The sequence below is a fragment of the Neltuma alba genome, unplaced genomic scaffold, assembly GCF_004799145.2.
Source record: "Neltuma alba isolate B1F8T4 unplaced genomic scaffold, ASM479914v2 tig00010742_pilon, whole genome shotgun sequence".
NCBI lineage: Eukaryota > Viridiplantae > Streptophyta > Magnoliopsida > Fabales > Fabaceae > Neltuma > Neltuma alba.
In genome coordinates this window covers 84,336-104,905 of record NW_021635569.1, presented here as the reverse complement: position 1 = coordinate 104,905, position 20,570 = coordinate 84,336, and the positions used below count along the sequence as shown (strand labels likewise).

Here is a 20,570-nt window from a genome sequence, read left to right as displayed (position 1 = left end):
TGGGGCTTGGATGTTCAACTTCATATGATGTTCACAAGGTATTATTTAGTCCCGGATTCCATCCTAAGATAGGCATCCGTTCTATAATAGAAAGCATGCTTGATAGTTGTGTGCATGGAATAAAAACACATTTTCATTGAAAAAATCTCTATATCTAGATCATGGGAAAGCAATGAATTCTAGAGGGAAGCTTGAAAATATTTGGTTTGTAATTAAACAGAGTTGATATTTAATTTTTTGTAATTGCAAAAAAATAAATTGTAACTCTTATGAATGTAATTTGTACCTTTATAGCGCACGATTTGTATTTTGGTGGGAGAAGCTTCCTGTTTCCATGAATAAGAAAAGGAATGACACTCATTCTTATCAATGGATCCCACAAAGCCATGTGGAGACACATGGAACAGTTCTCAGAAATAAGCTGCAACGTATTGTTGTGCGTATTAGTATTTGTGTTGGCATTTTATACTCTTCACAAAACAGGTACTTTCATGAAAATCACTCCATGCCATTGATGGGAAAAAAAGAATAAAAACGTATGCAATAAATCAGACTCTTACCAATCGGTGGCTTTAATTGATAACTCCGGTATTGCTTTAAACTTTCACCACCCGCCGTTGTAACTCTAAACTTACTGGATCACTGGAATATGCTGTAGTAGGTGTATTGCGCGGCGTAATGTTCAGGAACTGGACTGTTTGGTCTGAGTTGGCATATGCAGTATCTTTTTCCCGAAGATTCCCTCTTGCCAAAAAACAAAAAAAAATACCCCATTGTATTTGTCTTGTCCTTAGGGAAAAAGACAAAGCCATCATTTGGATTTGGGCTGAACAAACAGGAGAAGTTTCGCCCCAGCGTCTCTCATCCTCCTCTGTTTCTCTCCATATCCACATTACTCTCTGCTTGTTCAGTCATATACTTTTTCAAACACCACCCAAAAAGAACCCAATTTTTTGGTGGGATAAGGTCGTAAGGGATTGCAGGAAGTAGAAGATGCTTGATATAGTCACAGCTTGAAGTGTAGGTGAAGTTTCTGGAACTGGAGTTTATATTTGCATCATGAAGATGATCGTTTTGACTTCTGTAAACCCAGATATTGACTACAAATGGTGTTGTGGTTTATAGTAATTGATAAGAAATAATGACGAGAAAGCAAACTTCTGTTGCGTTTAGATTATATATGACTATTCAGATTTGAGGAGTCTTGTTTATTAGAAAAGTTTTGACGATGAGATATTCGAGGAATCGATTCCTTGTATGTTTTAGCGCATACCCAGCACACACATCTTAACCATTATATATACATAATGATAGATAGATAGATAGATAGATAGATAGAGAGAGAGAGAGAGAGAGACCCCAAAATATATATATATATATATATATATATATATATATATAAACGGGTTTACTTACGTACCAGAATCCACCCTAACGTATTTATGAGCCACTTTGACTTGGAAAGCAAGTTGGTAGTTCACTTTAAGTTTGTTTTTCAGATAGTGGGTGGAATGGGAGAATCCATGTGGTATTCACAAGGTATTATTTAGTCCCGGATATATATACTTAAACGGGTTTACTTACGTACCAAAATCCTCTTGGCGCTTCTTCTAGTTTGTTCAATGCATCATTATGCATTTTCACATGGAGATCAACCTTTGTCAAAAATTGCTGTTCATAAAGCTACAATTTCCCTTCTTGACCCTGCTTTTACCAAAGCATCTCCAGCAGTTCTTGGATTAGAGGTAAGTTTCAGGAGTTTTAGAGGCAGTTCATTTTGTGCGTATTCTTGGCGATCACCAACTTTTTGTCTATATTTCCGCGTGCCATTTCAAATATCATTTAATGCTGGTGCAAATTTATCATATTGTAGGGGCAAACTACAGAACGGGTAACCATGGCATATAGCTCTCCTATTCCATCAAATGATGATTGGGTTGGTGTATTTTCTCCTGCAAATTTTAGGTATACCAGGATCCGTCTAATTCTAAACTTCAGCCTGAATATTCCTTGTAATTATCTTAGCTTCTTCTTTTCTTCAGTGAAGTGTTTCCACTGATCATTATTGTTCTTTAACCTATAGTGCTTCAGCATGTCCAGAAGAAAATCGTAGGGTTTATCCACCACTACCGTGCTCTGCACCCATTAAGGTACACATAACATCTATTACTATTAATCATTTAGGGTTTGAGGAGTGGACAAAATAGAGACTTATCATGCCTACTACTTGTTCATGAATGCTTCGATACCTTGTTAAAGACAATTTCAACCTCAAAGTCTAAGCTATAAGGTGAAGAACCATGATTGGTTAATATCTCTGATAATCTTAAAAGATAGATCCTCCTTTTTGCAGTTCCAATATGCAAATTACTCCAATCCCCAGTATAAAATAAATGGGAAAGGATTTCTGAGGCTTCAGCTGATTAACCAGAGATCAGATTTCTCATTTGCAATATTTTCTGGTGGCTTCTCAAATGTAAGCTCATCCTCAGTTTAAGTTTTCATTGACCAACAAGAGTTGTTGTTTCTGTTGCAAACCATAATCTGTGGACCAACTAATTCGAAGTAGACTTCTTTTTAGCTTGGCGTACATTTCTGAATAATGCCAGAATTTGTGTTATATGTTCAAATTGCAAGTGCATGTTATTTTTTGTACATAATGTAGTCGTAATGACTTTTCTTACACTCTTTCATTTTTTTCCAGAAGCTTTCTGATTTCTATATGGATCAATTGAATAACATCTCCCCTGCCTCAGGCCAATAAATTACAGGATTTATGAGTTTAGCAACTGTTGAACCAGTCACCAAATCAAACGTGTTATAAATATCTTTTACTTTGAAGCAGCTTGATAGAAGCAAGATTACTAACAATGATAATATCATGATTCCAAAGGCTTTTAATTACTCAAGAATCAAAATTAACGTTAATATCATGATTCCAAAGGCTTTTAATTACTCAAGAATCAAAATTAACGTTATCTCACTGATATATGGTAGATCATGAATGCAAAATGACATTTCTTTGTTCTGAGTGCTGCTTTGGAGCCAACCATTACGATTTACGCATTTATAGAATTTTATTTCTGTCATATACTCGTTTAGACTTGTGAATTTTCTAGCCAACATTTGGATTGGATTCTTCAATTCTAGAAACTTGTTAACATTTTATGCCCAGTGAACATAATATAGCTAAATGGGTTATTGTTTCTATAAATTGCATTACAGCCAACTGTGTCTGATAAAGTGGCTTTTGTGAATCCAAATGCACCAGTTTATCCTCGGCTGGCACCAGGAAAGTCATGGGATGAGGTAAAAATCCATTTTACACTCATCATATACAAAGGATAAGTACACTACTCTATAAAATAGACATGAAGAAAGAAAGCATTCCATATCTTGCCTATTGTTGGTTTCAGTGAAATCATATCTTTTCCCATATATTCCATTCACTTTTTTTTTTTTTTTGGGGGGGGGGGCATATTCTTCCTAAGGTTTCTATCAAATTGTAGTATAAACTTATTGTGCTTAAAAACCAGATTACTGTTACATGGACAAGCGGATATGGGACAAATGAAGCTGTGCCTTTCGTTCAGTGGGGTCCTAAGGGAGGGATCATATTCATTCACCTGCTGGGACACTGACTTTCACACGTGACAGCTTATGTTGTAAGGAAACTTTTTCCTTTCGACTTTCTTAGTTGAGGTTCTGCTCTAAGTGTATGACTCAAGATTTAAAGTTGACATTGTGACCATGCCATATGTTACAAAAATTGGAAGATCCTTACTTAAGGTAGAGAGGAATCAATTTTGTTTGCTGGAGAAGAAAATTTTGGCAACTTTATGTATTTTGGAAAACCTTCATTTTATGTTTTCCACTATTATAACCAAAGAAAACAAATTTTGTTTAGGAATTTTCCAATGTCATTGCAGTTTGCAAATGCTTCAGGCTATGTGCAACAATGCCTTTCCTAACAAAAGTGCTCAAATTGAAGACAACTTAAACATCGCTAAAATGAGTTGCCCAGATTGAAAACAACCTGTTTTTTTTTTTTTTATATCTTTAATTCTATATGTGGGAAAAGTACAAGTATTTAATTGAATATGTAGTTAATGGTCCATCAATCTTAAATTTTGAACACAAGCAAGGGATCAATAAGTATCATGCAAAGAATAATTATAGTTTTCAATTTTACCCTTGCATTATATGAGTATCTTGTGTGTTATGTTCTCATTAAAGGCCTACTCAAGTTATTTATTACACGATCTCATAATTGGGAGATTTTCTGATTAGTTGTACATCTTTGCATCTCCAAATTGACCCTGTCAAGAAGAAATTTACCTAAAGATTAAACTGTTAACACATGCTCAAGAAGAGCTTTTCATCTCTAAACACTTGCCTTCATCAAATGCCCTTAGGGATTGAAGCTTGTGCAAATCCCAGCCCTCTCTTACGTTGCTGTGAACTTCATTTCAATGAAGGACCAATCCTGAGATTGCAGTGAGCCAAAAGCTTAAGCCTAGGTGCAAGCCTCGGAAGAGAAGGAAATGAGACATTCATTCTGTGCTTTATTTCTTTAATGTAGAAATTTTTTTGTGCTGGCATGATAAATCTCCTTTGCTTGAACCCTTCATTTGAAAGTTCATCTAATTCCCTTTCTACAGGCTGCATACCCTATTATTAGCATCATCATTTTCCTCAAAAGCCTAGGTAAGGCGCTATGAGAAGATATATCTGTTTATTTCTTAACGTGACAATGTAGGTTTTAATTGGGAATTAAGGTTTGTAATAGGATAAGGGGGGTAACTCGGTATTTAATTAGGGATTTGAATAAACCCTTTTGGGACCATGGTTATGTTAGCTCATAGTCCACTATATTGCAATCCTTGATTATTATTAGAATATTGATTTTGATATTGAGTTTATATATATATATATATATATATATATTTATATATCTGTTCCTTTTATTCCTCCTTTTTGTTCAGCATCGCTAGTTTGGTAGAAAATTCGTTCAAAAATGCTGCTTATCACATACTTACGTTATCAATGCATGCCCAGGTGCACCAGCTAGAACAGTGGGATGGCGTGACCCTGGATTTATACACACTGTTTTTTGAGGGAACTATGGCCCAACAAAATGTATGCTTTTTTTTGTTTTGATAACCCAACAAAATGTATGTTAATCTTACCTTATTACGGCTTAGTTTGTATGCAATAGCTAAATTTCTATCCCTTATTTGATAAAGTAATTTTAAACCCCAGTAGTTTTAATGTACAAATTATGACCCGTGATGGAAACCCGGGTTTCCAGCATTAGATAGTAAAACACAAAAAGAAAGACTTACAAAGTCTTTGAGGGGATAAAACCTATAATAAAACGCAAAAAGAAAGACTTACAAAGTCTTTCAGGGGATAGACCTCGCCCAAAAATTCTCCAATTTTCAGCCTATTTCACCCTCTGCTATCATCCCCTTCCCATTCCTCTTTTCTTAACAAACCTTTCCTAGATCTTTACCTAAACAGCATCCGTATGTTGCGCTTCTTTCCTAGATATTTTTTCCAAGCACATTCTTCCCTTCATAGCCCATATTTGCTTATCTTGTTCAGCCATTTCAAATGTTGCTATTCAGTAGTGCCAGTTCCAAGTTTTACCTAATTGCATATTAAAAAGTATAACTGTTAACCAGAAAAAAGGTGATGAACACGTGTTTTCTTCATTCTTCATCAACTCTGTGAGCCTTTGTTCTTTTATTGTGCACTCCTTTGAGTGCTTCCAATATATGACATATTTAACAATTAACCCCACAGGAGGAAGCGGATGGTTCCAATGAATACAACAATTTCCAGCCTGGCTTACTTAACACTACCAAGCAGCTCATCCAAGATTTAGAGAAAATTGACATGGTATTCCATATTGGAGATATATGTTATGCAAATGGGTACCTTTCTCAGTGGGATCAATTCACAGCACAGGTGGAGCCAATTGCATCAGCAGTGCCTTACATGGTTGCGAGGATTTTTCCAACATACTCCCAATGAAGGTATCTTATTTTATTCAAAGGGTTATGCTGTGAAGTCATTGGTTTTACGTCCTTACAGTGGAAATCATGAGCGAGACTGGCCCGGGACAGGATCATTTTATCAGAACATGGACTCTGGTGGAGAATGTGGCGTGTTGGCACAGACTATGTTCTATGTTCCAGCTTCAAACAGAGCTAAGTTCTGCTATGTCAGTTGGTAGGTCCATTCAAGTTCAAGTAGATTAATCTCTCATGATGCCATTGGCAGTGCATTATGATCGTTGGCAAAAGAAAAAAATTCACTGAATAATGATTATAGTGAGTTTAACAAATCATAGGTCTTTTTTTTGTAGAATCAACTCCCAACAGGTACTTTACTAGGCAAAGTGTTTCTATGACAAAGATTTTTGAATGAAATTTTTGAAGTAAAAAATATGGATTCTCTTATGAATCAGTAAAACACGAACTCTTTGAAAATGTATTATAAGAAACAAGAGAATGATAAAGAATGGGATTGAAGTAATAATAATATGAGTCAGGAGAGAAGTGAAACTTAATTTCAGGAGGTTTTGCCATGGACAAGAGACGCCTAGGATGACATATGCAAAAGTGATAGGAAATGTTTTTTTCTTTTAAGAAAAAAAGAGGTTTATTTTCCTGGGTAAAAGTAATAAGATTGTTGAACCATTGTTTCTTTCAAGCCTTTATTTATTTATTTATTTTAAAAAAGAAGATTTACTAATGTTCTTGGGGATCAAGTTTTGGGCTAACTGTTGAACCAGTGTTTCTTTAAACGCCCAGTGAATTCTTAAAATAAAATGATGATTCACATGCCGTAAGAACTAAAGATTTTAAGTTTGGTTCATCCTTGACATGATGTTAGACTAAAACAATCGAGTTCCAATACCAGGTCTTACAAGTCTCTGCTTTTCAATTCCAGTGAGACTTCATGTGAAACGCCAGTTATAATTGACCCATCCTTAGGCTTCCCCCTTGGTTGTTTAAGCCTTTAGGTTGAACTTCTTTCTGTTTTTTTTCCAGGTATTCAGTTGACTATGGGATGTTCCGCTTCTGTATCGCAGACACAGAGCACGATTTGAGAGAGGGAACAGAGCAGTACAAGTTCATAGAACATTGTTTTGCATTAGTGGACAGACAGAAACAACCTTGGCTTGTGTTCCTAGCACATAGAGTTCTTGGTTACTATTCTTGTATCTGTTATACAATGGAGGGATCATTTGGAGAGCCGATGGGAAAAGACAGCCTCCAAATGCTGTGGCAGAAGTACAAGGCGGACATTGCCATCTATGGCCATGTCCACAACTATGAGAGGACATGCCCCATTTGCCAGGTAAGTTTTGCTCATCCTTGTGCACTTCAAAATACTAGTTGGCTAATTTGAGTATATTAAGAAAATTAGTTAAGTTAGTTATTAGTAATAAATAGGTGTTGTCTTCTTTAAAATACATTTGCTAATCATGTATATTGATTAGAATTACTATTTGATAGAATCTTTAACATATGCAACTACTGTAAAGACTACTTTAAGAGAAAAGGATAAATATAAGAAACAAAGTAGACTTGGGTCTTATATTTAGGATCAAATTAAAAGTCAAACTAACTCTTATATTAAGGACTGAACGTAGTATTCAATAAATTTAGTCAGCAAAGGATTAGGGTACCATGTTTGGCAGACATTTAGTATAACTTACATTTAACATAGTTATATATCTTGACCTGATTTGGCATGTCTTTTTTCAAACTAAATCTAATAAATATTATAAGAAAACAATTTTATAAATAACTATACTTTCTTAGTTGGGGAAATCACAAATAAAGACCCTCGAATTAGCAAAATCACTCTATGGTCACCTGAATATGCTAAATTACTATGAAGGACCCGGTCTCAAATTGTAATTATGAAATCATGGCTAAATTACCAAAATACCCCTCTTTAATTTTTTTCTTTTAAAAAAAGAAAGCCACTGCCTCACCGGAATCCGGCCACCGGTGCCGGAGCTCCGGCGGCCGCTTCCGGCCACTGTTGGCGGCCGGCCGCCAGAGCTCCGGCGCCGGCGGCCGCTTCCGGCGGTCTTCCTTTGTTTTTTTTTTTGAAACTGTTTTTTTTTTTTAAATTGGAGGGAAGTGAGGTTGGGGGGATTTGATCCCCCAACCTAATGCTTCCCAAAATAAGGAATGACCATTGAGCCAACAAATTTTTGTTAACATTATGATGCAAAAAAAAAAAAAATAAGTTAACTCATTTACTCTTGTTCCAGGTGATAACAACAATACATTTGGAAATAACAAATTCTGATTGTAAAATAACACGTCTAGAATAAAAATTTAACAATATGTTTTTTTTATAACAATAAATTTTATTGCAGGTAATAACAACAATACATTTAAAAATAACAAGTTCTGATTATAAAATAACAAGTTTGGGATTAAAATTTAATAACACGTTTTTTTTATAACAATACACTTTGTTTCAAGTGATAACAACAATACATTTAAAAATAACAAGTTCTGATTATAAGATAATAAGTCTAGGATTAAAATTTAACACGTTTTTTTTATAACAATTAATTATTTTATACTTTTAAAAAATAAATTATTTATAACTTATAAAAAATATTTTTAATATATTTATTTCTCTAAAACAATACTTTTTAATCTGTATATCTATACAACTCATTATAAATCAAACTACTTCTTATAAATTATAAAGTATTTATAATAAGGCATTTTTGATTTATTAATCATAGTATAAATTTCATATTATTTCATTCTTTAAATATTAAAAATAGTTTTTATATTTAAAGAATAAAATAGTATTTTTAATTATAAATTAGAGATAAATTTCATTTATAAATTTAAGTAGTCAAAAAGTATTTTTAATCCACAATAAATTGTACTATTTATAATTTATAAGAAGTAGTTTGATTTATAATAAGTTGTATAGATATATAGATTAAAAACTTTTTAAAAAAAATTAAAAAAGTGTGTTGCCATTTTCCCTAAATTTTATTTATAAATTTAAACAATAAAAAAGTATTTTTAATCTATAAAAAATTATACTTCAAGTTCTGATTATAAATTGGAGATAAAAATTATTTTTTTAGCAAATTAAATAGATTACAAGTACTTTTTATAAGTTATAAATAATTTATTTTCCAAAAGTATAAAATAATTAATTGTTATAAAAAAAAGTGCTGTTGAATTTTAATTCCAGACTTGTTATTTTATAATCAAAACTTGTTATTTTCAAATGTATTGTTGTTATCACTTAAAACAAAGTGTGTTGTTATAAAAAAACATGTTGTTAAATTTTAATCCCAGACTTATTATCTTATAATCAGAACTTGTTATTTTTAAATGTATGGTTGTTATCACTTGAAATAAAGTGTGTTGTTACAAAAAAAACGTGTTGTTAAATTTTAATCCCAAACTTGTTATTTTATAATCAGAACTTGTTATTTTTCAATGTATTGTTGTTATTCCCTGCAATAAAATTTATTGTTATAAAAAAAACATATTGTTAAATTTTTATTCCAGACGTGTTATTTTACAATCAGAACTTGTTATTTCCAAATGTATTGTTGTTATCACCTGGAACAAGAGTAAATGAGTTAACTTATATTTTTTTTTTGCATCATAATGTTAACAAAAATTTGTTGGCTCAATGGTCATTCCTTATTTTGGGAAGCATTAGGTTGGGGGATCAAATCCCCCCAACCTCACTTCCCCCCAATTTAAAAAAAAAAACAGTTTCAAAAAAAAAAAAACAAAGGAAGACCGCCGGAAGCGGCCGCCGGCGCCGGAGCTTCGGCGGCCGGACCCCGGCGTCCGGCCGCCGACAGTGGCCGGAAGCGGCCGCCGGAGCTCCGGCACCGGTGGCCGGATTCCAGTGAGGCAGTGGCTTTCTTTTTTAAAAAAAAAAAAATTAAAGAGGGGTATTTTGGTAATTTAGCCATGATTTCATAATTACAATTTGAGACCGGGTCCTTCATAGTAATTAGCATATTCAGGTGACCATAGAGTGATTTTGCTAATTCGAGGGTCTTTATTTGTGATTTCCCCTTCTTAGTTTTTAATTTAGTATTTATGCTGTTTTTTTTTTCTCTGTTAGGTCCTCTACAGGAGCTAATAGTACTAACAAAGCAAAGTTAAAAAATTTAATAGAGAGAGAAAAAGGTACAAGTACCAAATTAAGAATTAAAAAGAGTATAAATATTTGCAAAACAATTTTCCCTAAGTATTGTTAAAATTTTGGTAAATCTAAGGCTATAAAGTCTGATTGTGGGAATGGAAAAGGACCTTTAGGCTTGGGGAACATAGTTGCCAAAATCAAGCATTAAGTAGATGTGGCCATGTGGAGTTAAGCCAAATGTTAAGGCAGACTGTTATGTAATTATAATTCTCAATAAGAAAAGATTTAAATACGATTCAAATCATATTAGTAGGATTTAATATATAAGTTACAAACACGACCAATAACTATGATAAATATTTCAGAAGTTGGTTCCAATAAATGTTCATCTTCCATTGGCCATATATTGGTCTACATTTAGATTCTCCATCATGCTCTTAGTCCATTTTTATTCCCCCAGTGAGAAAAAAAAAATGTTGCCATATATTACCCTGACCTCCCTTGATATAATTATACTCATGACTCTTTAGTCATATACTTTAGACGGAAATAGCTTCTCAAGCACAATAGTTGGCTCATGAAGCTTTTGCCGTTCTAAAATAAATGCATTTCTTACTCATGCAAACCAAAACAGTATTTCTTATTTGATAGAACATCAATTTAAATTTAAACATAAGTAGAGAAGGGTCAGTCAATTTTAAAAATTTAGGGAAGGAACGAGAAAATTTTGATGTGCTGAATTTAAAAAATTGGAAAAGTAAGATTTTAAAATTTTAATAAAAAAAGATGTAAAATAAAAAAGTAATAAAAATTAATTAAAAGCTTTTAATCCCACTTCTTTAAGGTCTATTTGGATTGGCGATTGAAAAAAATAATCTATTGTCAACTTGATTTTTAAAAAAGTTAAATTGGGTAAAAATTAAATTGGGTAATATAACTTGTACTTGGATTGGATTTTATAATTTGTAAAAATTAGGTTGGATAAAAAATTATTTGAATGATAATTGAATAAAAGAAAGTTTAGTTTGTAAAATTATCAAAATAGGTATGAGTGTTAATAATGACGGAAGGAGAGAGAGAAATTATATTTCTAACACAAATAATAATTATTTTAACAGTCATAAGCATGATGAATGTCACATCCAGCATTATAATAATTAGAAATAAGAAATATTCTCAAATTATTGAGGATTAAAAGTAATAAGGAGAATTTTGGTGGAAAATAATTCCAATAATTTTCCAAGCCAATTATAGAAATTTGACTAATTAAGGAAAATTGGTCAAAAATTTAAATAAGGAAAAATATTTTCAAGCCTTGGAAAATTAAGGAAAAATGAGGATAAAATCTTTTGAGAGTTATATGAAATTATAAAGTTGGTTTTATGACCAAATTACCCTTATATAATTTATAAGAGAATTTAAAAGTGATTTAGGCTAATTAAGGGATTTTATTTGGAAAATTCCAAATAAATATTTTTAAGGAGAATAAAATTCCAAGAAAATTCCTATGAGACCCCAAGAAATTATAAGGGATTATGGAATTAAATGAAGACCCTCAAGTATCTAAGATTTTTCCCAATTCCTTTGAAAAGTGAAAAAATCACTAAAGAGAAGGAAAATAGTTTTCCTTTTTATTTAATTATTGAGAAATTAAATTTGAGACAAAGAGGGCAATTTGGGAAGGTAAAAAATAAAGAAAATAATTTATGGATCTGATAAAAAATAATTACAGAGGCCAAGCTACTGTAATTAAAGAAAGAAAGTTAAATCCAGAGCCAAAGTACACTAATAAAGCAAGATTAGTGTCTTGCAAATCAGATGGATCATATTGAGTCATGTGTCAAGCTCTTGGAAGAGAGGATTTGAATTTGTCAAGTGTCACTCCTCAAATGGAGAGGATCTTGACTTTGATAATTAATTTCTTTTGGATTTTGTTAATTAAGAAAGAGAAAACAAGGTTAAAGAGGATAATGACACTTGGACTCTCATTAAAGATGGTGGTTGAGATATTTTGAACCATTAAACAAGCTCTTCTCTCCCCTCTTTTCAGATGCTTGTTCGGCCAAGGGAGGAAAGGAGAGAAAAGAGAGAGTCTTGAGGGAAAAGCAAGGAAAAGCAAGCACCTTTGGTCATACAATCAAAGATTTAAGGTGAGTTCTTGATCCTAGATGTGTTCTTGCCTTGTTTTCCTTCTCTTTTATGGTTGAAAAATCTGTTCTCCTCTCCTTTTGATGCTGGCCGAACTGATTGTTTAGAGGGGAAGGGAGTTTTGTTCATCACACTTGTTAAGACACAACAACACAAACTAGTTTTTAGTGTTTGCAAGTGATTATAAGTTGTTTTAAAGCATTTTTCATGGTTGTTTTTTTGAGTATTCTTTTCGGCCAAGTTAATGACTGAACCATAAGATGAGTTTTTCAATGTTTTAAGGCTTCTATAGTGCTTAAAATAAGAAATGGTGTAGGGTAAACTAAAAGGAACAAGTGTTGGAAGCTTTAAAGCAAAGTTGTGATTTTTGGTTCAAATCCTCTAGTGGTTCGGTCAAAGGGTAGCTAAAAGAAGAAGTTTTATTTTCCTAGATCTAAGCACATATTTGGAATCTACATGAAAAACTATGTAGGAATAAAGAGAAACAACTCCAAAAATGATGAACAAAAGAAGGAGTTTTATGGATCAAGAATCATTTTTATTTATGTTCTTGCTTTTTCTTAGTTGGTTAATGATTCTTGCTGCACTTTTTGATGGATTGCATTATTAGGGTTTGATATTTGTGAAGGAAAAGAGGAGAAGGAAAGAAAGCTAATGCTTTTGGAGCAAGGTAGCAAGTTAAACCTAGCTACTAATACTAACTTAGCATTATTGATTATTGCATGATTAATTGCTATTATGTGGTTGGACTTTTTTTATTATAATGTGGTTGCTCTTTGCACTTTCTTACTTTGGCCTTTACATGTTTGAGTTTGCCAAATGATAAACATGCTAGTTCACCAATAGTAGTTAATATAATTGTGCATGTTGATGATGTTTGTTGGTGCTATAGTTGGTTAATTTGCTATTGGGATTTTAATGAAATCTCATTCCCCAAATGCAACCTAACATTTTAGTGCCTGAATCCTCCAAGGGAAAGCTGCAAATTGAAGGATAATTTGTGGGGTTTAGCCACAAAAATTCGTGAACTCATTTTGGCTATGTACATATTATACTAATAGTGCTGTAAGCACACTGACACTGTCTGGTTCACGCGACTTTTTGATTATGCTCCCGAACGCGTTTAGTCACGAAATTTGACATGATGAAAGATAACATCTTGAGCTTCAATTTGATAGCTAATACGTTAAAAATGGCCCAGTATACGATTTATAATAATTTTTCAAAGTTAAAGGTCAGAATATGGGAAAAAGGATTTTTGGCAAATGGACAGTGTTGCATTTCTCAAAAATCTGACGTTTTTTCATAAGGAATTGGATAATGAGATTATTTTTCCTTGAAAGAGGACTTAAAGAGTTTTAAGTAGAATTTTGAACCACCACAATTGGATTTTTGTGGAATAAATTATGAATTTTTGAAATTGGGCTAGAAAAACTAGATTTTTACCCGATGAACAGTAAAAATCCAAAATTTAGCGTTTTTGTAGTAAAAAGTGAGCCTAAAACCATCTAATATGGTCTAAAATGGTTTTGAAAGGAACTAAGTCAATATAGTGTGACAATGAAGCCAAAGAAAAAACTCCTCATACTGGCTTATGGAGATTCTGCGTTTCACTCTCCTTTCTGGCCATACGTCAGATGGCTCAACAGCTCAAACAAATAGGTCCAAATTTTTCGATCGGGCATATGGCCACAAATAAGCTACTTTTGGGCTTTTAAACACCCAACCAAACAGGTTCTTGATTTTGTAAATCAAGCTCATTAAAATCCCCCCCCCCCCCAAAAAAAATTTCTTCATGCCCTCAAAGGAAGCAAGTGAATATGTGATACTCTACATTTTATGCATAGTTGACTCCTGCACATGTTGGAACCTTGACATTGTATGAAAGCACCATTTTACATGTCACTGATTACATTACTTGTTCCTCAGTCAAGTGCGAATTCTCTCATTCTCTTGCAAACGACCCTTAAATGGGACCATACAGGTGGTGGTGGAGCAAGCCTTTCAACATTCACTACTCTCAAAACCAAATGGAGTATCTTTAAAGACTATGATTATGGGTTAGTAAAACTCACTGCATTTGACAGTTGAAATCTCTTGTTTGAGTACAGAAAGAGCAGGGATGGGAAAGTCTATGACTCCTTCAGCATATCAAGGGATTACAGAGCCATCTTGGCCTGCACAAAGGATAGTTGCCAAAGTACAACTCTAGCAACTTGAATGGGGTGAGATGGCTGAAAGTTTCAATTCATACATGCCATGTTCCAACTTGTTAAAGCTGTGGGTAGATTTTCTTCCATCAACACCAGATAGATGAGTCTGGTGTAACCTGTCCTGTCCTATCGTTCATCATGGAGTTCTGCGACCGACTCGGTTTTACTAGATATACAATCCAGTATAGTGTTTACTATTTACAGCAGGTTACAATTTATGCTGGAAGCACTTTCTTGTTCCTAAAATAGAATAGGAAGGAGAAGTATACTAATGCACAGCCAATTCCAGTAACTACCAAAACCCAGTGAAATCCAGAGGGATGGTCAAATACAGTGGTTTCAAAATTCATTCCAAAAACTGCTGTGACAGCAGCAAATACTGTGGCTAGCAATGTAGTTGCTGTTAGAAGCAACTCAAATTGTATTAGGCGGTTCTGAATATTGCCCTGTCATATATATTGAGTGTGAATTTTATTTGGTAGATAATTTATATTGTGAAAGAGAAAAGGAATAGATAGCAGAATGCTAAACTTGTCAATCACGGCTTACCAATTTTATATTGATAAAATCTTCAGTGTCGTCAATATATTCTTTGAGCTGCATCACCAACAAAAGAAAAATATTTTCAGCATCTACACAAAGCACGCTACATAATAAATTATGCATCTCATGGACAGATTATTTTTGCATCAACCATGACGTGCAGGGGAAAAAAATTCAGTAGCAAAATTCAGAGGCCACAAGAGCAAAGATAGTCACACAAGCAACTTTCTTACCCAACAGCTGATTGGTCAAAGTCAAGCTTTATAAGTACATTATTTATTACAAAAGCTATAAAATCCAGCATAAAGATACTGTAATTTTACGATATGGGCAAACTTAAGAACTACAAGAAACTCAGATATATCTTACCGAAAATAAATTATTAAGAGTGTTATCAATGACAATAAAGTACGCTTCAAGCAGCATTTCAAGTGGTCCAATCTTTTCCTCATTATCAGATGAACCAGCTAAGCTGCCATATTTACTTGAATTTCCAATGTTGCTGAAAGCCCTTTGCAACACCTCAGCGCCACTCAAGGTCCGCTCTGGTGAAGCAGGAGCTGATTTTGAAATCACTGTTCCAGATCCTGATAAATGCGTCTGAAGGAAAAGATCACTTAAAGGGTATGTATCCAATCGTCTCTTCTTCTCAGTCAGGCACATCTCAGCCATGTCCCCATCATCATCCATTAGATGCTCTATTTCATCACGAACCTATGAATCAAACACAGATTACTAGTTGCAGGCAATAGGAGAAAATATCACATTCAAGGGCAAGAAAATTATCCTTATAAACCTTTTGGACTCGTTGAGTCAATGCAAGGAGGTGGCCTTTAAATCTCCGAACACGTTCTAGATTAAGAGTACTGACGGATGAGGTTAGCTCATCTAGTACAGGATACATTTCCATTTCTAGTTCCTTCACCTATAAAATCCAGAGCCTTCTTAACGTGAGAAGATGTAGATGAAATCGTCACTTAACTAAAGCTGGTAACTGATAACACTTATATGCTAAATTCAAGTCAAAGAAACTCAAGTTATACCCAGTGAGGCCATAGATTCACTTGGTAAAACGGGGTAAGCTCAGTGGTAAAGATTGAGACAGTGGTGCAGTGATAGTAGTCAACAAGACTACCAATAGTAACCAGGGGAACATGACAGGGATCATGTATGACTGCCCCTTCTTGCCAGTACAGTGTTATGCACCTCATAACAGGCAAGGACAGAAAACAAAGCATAGATCTTGAATAAAGCAAAAGGAACAAGAACGACAGAAGAGAGCATTCAATATTAGGTTTTCTGGGTCATCTAGAATTTTCAGGAAATGGATGTTCATATGACAGTTAATAAAATCCCGCCAATAAATGTTTTACCATGCATGATATAGACCATAGTCACAAAACCACAAGACTAACAGGCCTATCAACTCTGCTGCTATTTTTATATAAAAAGTAAACACGTAGAAATTATTCATCAAGTCTATATTCTGGGTGTCCCTTCAATAATTAGAGGTACAGGTCAATTCACCTGGGCATCCAAAGATGAGCATGTCAACTCCAGAGCCAGCTCCAGTGCCCTGAGTTCAAATGGCAGATCATCTGTATCAAAAAGGCAACACGATAAGCAATTTCATGCACTTGCTACCTCCACCAAAGCCATTATCATAGGTTGGTTTGTTGGAAACATATTGTCTTTAGGCAAGAAATCAAATTTTCCAGTATCATTTTACTTCTATCCCTGATAATACCAAAACAGATATGACCACAGGATAACTCTATTAGTCTCGAGTTCTATTATTTTTCCCACCAGTCCGCCTCATCCAAATGTCAATATTTGGCAGCAGAAAGAACTACATCCTTACCAGATTTTTCTTTTTGAAGCCGATTGCATAATTCTGACTTGTACTGGCCAACACTTCCATCCAAGGAATTCATTAGAAAAACCTCATCAGCAGTTATAATACATCGGATTTGTTCAAGGCTGACTACAATAGCCTTCTCCCGTCCTAATATGGTAGATGGATAAATGAACATAGGATCCAATAGTCGGAGATCTCTGGAAGGCAATGAGCAACATCTCATAATAGTAGCTTTGTCAAGTGTCACAGTCTTCGAATTTCCATCCTGATAAATTTTTATCCAAGAACGACTTCCATGACCTCTTTTCTTCAGTCCTCTTACATTAGACCCATGATTCACATGCCCAATGACGTCAGATCTTGCACCACCATCATGAGATGAGGTAGATTCAGATTGACGGGATGGATAAGCCCGGCCTCGTGTTTCTTCCATTGGAGTTTCCTTTCACAACTACTTGCGCTGCTGATCTGATGTGTGTTCGGCTATGGCAGTGCCCATTTTTAGTCAGTACAAAGTTAGCAACACAAAATGATTTTTACCCAAAACTACCAGTTGATATGACCCATCTCTTGTGCATTTCTCAGTGACCCCTAAGATCGAAATATAGGATTGAAACAATAAGCTAATTAGTTCAAGGAATTATATTAAAATATTAAAATAACTACCAAATGTAAGAAACAAAGAACCATAATCTTTTTAATCCCCGCTGAAATGAGGAAAGAGGGGGTAGGGCTTTGCTTTTACTAGCTGGTGAATAATCTAAGGAAACATTTCACTGTTTACCTAGTCAATCCATTTTCTCGAAAACGGTAGAGGAAGGGGGAAGGGGTGCATCGAGAGTGGAGGAAGAAATAAGCAAGACTCAGTCTTAACGATCAGAGTTACCTCATCCATTTCTTTAGAGTTGTTACAAAGTTAACAATGGCTGCGATTATGGGAAAGCAGACAAAAACATTAATCCTATCGTCTACAAGGAACCCGTATTTGATTTCATGAGCATCAACTAACCGTCAATGTTCTATACCTAGACTGACAATCAGCTTAAGGACAAGTCAGACTAAGGAAGTAAGTTCGATTCTCAGTGGTTGCAGGAAACCTCCGACACCCAACAAATCCTAAATTTCACAATTTCGATACCCAGTTCCTCTGATTGATTGCTTCAGACAAGAATTATATGCTTTCATAACGTCGATGAAGGAAGCAGAGCAAAAGACAGAACGCCGTCAAAAAAAAAAGAGCACCAGTGAAGCAGCGAGAAATCAAAGAAACCCCAGAGGAAAGTTTAAAGAGGAAACATAACTTACAAAATAGTCACTGATATTAATAAACACTCAACAAGTACTAATGGATTACCTTACAAAATGGAACTTCGAAACGGAATTGCCTTGACGATAATAAAAACAAACTTGATAATTAGTATCTGGCAGCGCACAAAAGCTCACAGTGTACCTCTCAGTTTGGATGCTTTGAAATTATGGTGTGCGAAATGCGAATCGGCTCCACTGCGCGCGTGCCGTGCGTGAGGAAGCGAGCCTCGAGGAGACAGACCCCATGTCATTTTTTTTATGGGGTGGAAAGACAGATTTATCAATGTTAGGACAAAAATGTCCATCAACGTTTGAAAACAAAGTAAAAATGTCATTTTCGTTAACTCTGAAAGATGACAGCAACTTTTTGGAAAAATTACAAAAAAAAAACTTTGAAATTACAAAAACACAGATAGGAACCCTTGACAACTTCACTTTCAGTTTTGACAACTTCATAACGTATTATTATTGTGAAAAGCTATAGTGAAGTTGTCAATGATCCCTATCTGTGTTTTTACAATTTCAAAATCTTTTTTTACAATTTCTCCTAACTTTTTTATTTATTTATTTAAAGTCCCATATCGTGTCAACGTAATTTGTCCTCCAGTAAAAACATGCCACTTCACTTTCAGCTCGATTTTGAATTTTGAAGAGCAAAACCAGCTCTCTTCATGTTCCTCCCCAATCAGCCATACCCTCCAGGAGCCTCCCCTCCTCGCTGCTGCCATTCGTCTCCTCAACCACGCTCGCTCTCTACTTCTCCATCTCCGCCATGGCCGAAAAAGTTCACTAGGGCTGATCTCTCGAAGGCGTTCTATTATGACATGTATGCACCAGCATAAGCATTTTTCAGTTAATATATTCTCCTTAAACAGTCCGTGTTGAAGCAGTTAATGGCGTGGACATTTTTGCTCCGTTTTTTTAAAAATTTATACGCATTTTTCCCTATATAGTATTATAGTGTCTGGTTTTTTTTTAATATTATAATAAGTAAATTTGTCCATTTCCCTCCTTTTTAAAATGACTTCTATGGCATTTTTCTCAAACAAGTATTTTGTTGTACCAAAATATTTAGGTGAATTGCGTTTCTATATCATTTTAGGTTCACAGAGTGCCTACAGAAGCAACATACAAATTGTCTATTAACAAGATCTTTATATTAGTAATGGGACTTGAATTTATGATTCTATGAGTTATGAAAATAACTCTCATTGGCTTTTTTAAACGGTTTGGTGGTCATAAGCATTCGCCGGGATATATGGGCTTCCAAGAACAATCCAACCGTGACTTGTCATCTAGTCCTCGGGTCCAATTTATTCACTTCTATCATTTTTTGAAATTCAATAACTTTGTAATTACTCCTCTAGTCCTAATAGGAGAGGAAGACAAAAAAAAATGATCTTAATTATAAAGTAGGGAAAAAAAATTTTCATATGAATAATTTTAAGAAAAATCATAACAAAAGACCGCTGAAATAGAAAAATTTTAAATAGGGACCTGCTACAATATTACTTCAGGTTTTGACAATAATAGTATAGGTTTTGATAACAATTTTTGTAAACGAGTCCATATCTATAATTCTTCAATTTTGATGGTCTTTTTTTGTGATTTTTTTCATAATTTTATTCTTTATTTATTATTGTATTGACTTTATTTTCATGTCGTATAACATATATTAAATGAAAATAAAGTTAAAATGTTGTTAAATTTTAAATGAAGATTAATGCAGTTTAAGTTTTTTTTTGTCAATGTAAAACATATTGAAAGTGACTTATAAATAAGATCAAAGGAGTGTATTCTTGTTTAATATATTTCATCTAATTCGTCACAATGAAAAATGGTAATTAACTCATTAAATACGTTTTAAATTGAAAATTTTTGTGACTTTACCTACATTGAATGAAACTGCAAAGGAAAGAGAGAGAAACATAAAGAGTTGCATTTAAACACTAATTACAGATACAAAATTAACAAATAAATATTAATTAATTATTCTTCAAATATAATGACTTATATTTTGGACCAAACTATTTTTTATAACTTATAATATATTATGGATTAGAGGAAAAATAAAGTTAATAGTCAACACAATAATAAATAAATAATAAAATGACATATTCATTGAAATAGGACGAGAGGCATATAAAAAAACATTTATATCATTAAACTACAAGTATTTTTGGGCTACTAGAAACCAACCCCATCCAATCAAGACAAGGGTTTAATGTGACTAAATTGAAATTAACCAATCATAGTTAAAATAATATAATATAATTAAAATACATAAAATATTTAAAGGGTTAAGGTGCATCTAGTGTCCTGAAATA

At 33.8% G+C, this 20,570-nt stretch overlaps 1 protein-coding gene, 1 long non-coding RNA gene and 1 pseudogene across 2 annotated transcripts; 1 reads left to right on the top strand and 2 right to left on the bottom strand.

The window, feature by feature from the left end:
* Positions 1 to 922: 922 nt before the first annotated feature.
* Positions 923 to 12,302, top strand: LOC114758686 (probable inactive purple acid phosphatase 1; annotated as a pseudogene).
* A 2,073-nt stretch (positions 12,303 to 14,375) lies between these two features.
* Positions 14,376 to 15,191, bottom strand: LOC114758691 (uncharacterized). The gene is made up of 2 exons (XR_003741835.1): positions 15,084 to 15,191; positions 14,376 to 14,980 (listed from the first exon to the last, which is right to left on the bottom strand). It is a non-coding gene; the product is annotated as an uncharacterized LOC114758691 (long non-coding RNA).
* Positions 15,192 to 15,251: 60 nt separating this feature from the next.
* On the bottom strand, positions 15,252 to 18,437 carry LOC114758685 (magnesium transporter MRS2-5). Its single transcript, XM_028947757.1, has 6 exons — positions 18,290 to 18,437; positions 16,939 to 17,526; positions 16,605 to 16,675; positions 15,874 to 16,002; positions 15,447 to 15,791; positions 15,252 to 15,317 (listed from the first exon to the last, which is right to left on the bottom strand). Exons 2-6 carry the CDS (start codon positions 17,366 to 17,368, stop codon positions 15,252 to 15,254), a joined length of 1,041 nt encoding a protein of 346 aa, XP_028803590.1. The 5' UTR covers positions 17,369 to 17,526; positions 18,290 to 18,437.
* Positions 18,438 to 20,570: the final 2,133 nt, after the last annotated feature.

Coding starts and splice junctions, on each gene's coding strand:
- LOC114758685 (XM_028947757.1), bottom strand. CDS start 17,368: ATGGAAGAAACACGAGGCCGGGCTTATCCATCCCGTCAATCTGAATCT. Junction 16,676..16,938: donor GCTTCAAAAAGAAAAATCTG/GTAAGGATGTAG, acceptor TTTTTGATACAG/ATGATCTGCCATTTGAACTC. Junction 15,792..15,873: donor TGACTCAACGAGTCCAAAAG/GTTTATAAGGAT, acceptor TTTGATTCATAG/GTTCGTGATGAAATAGAGCA.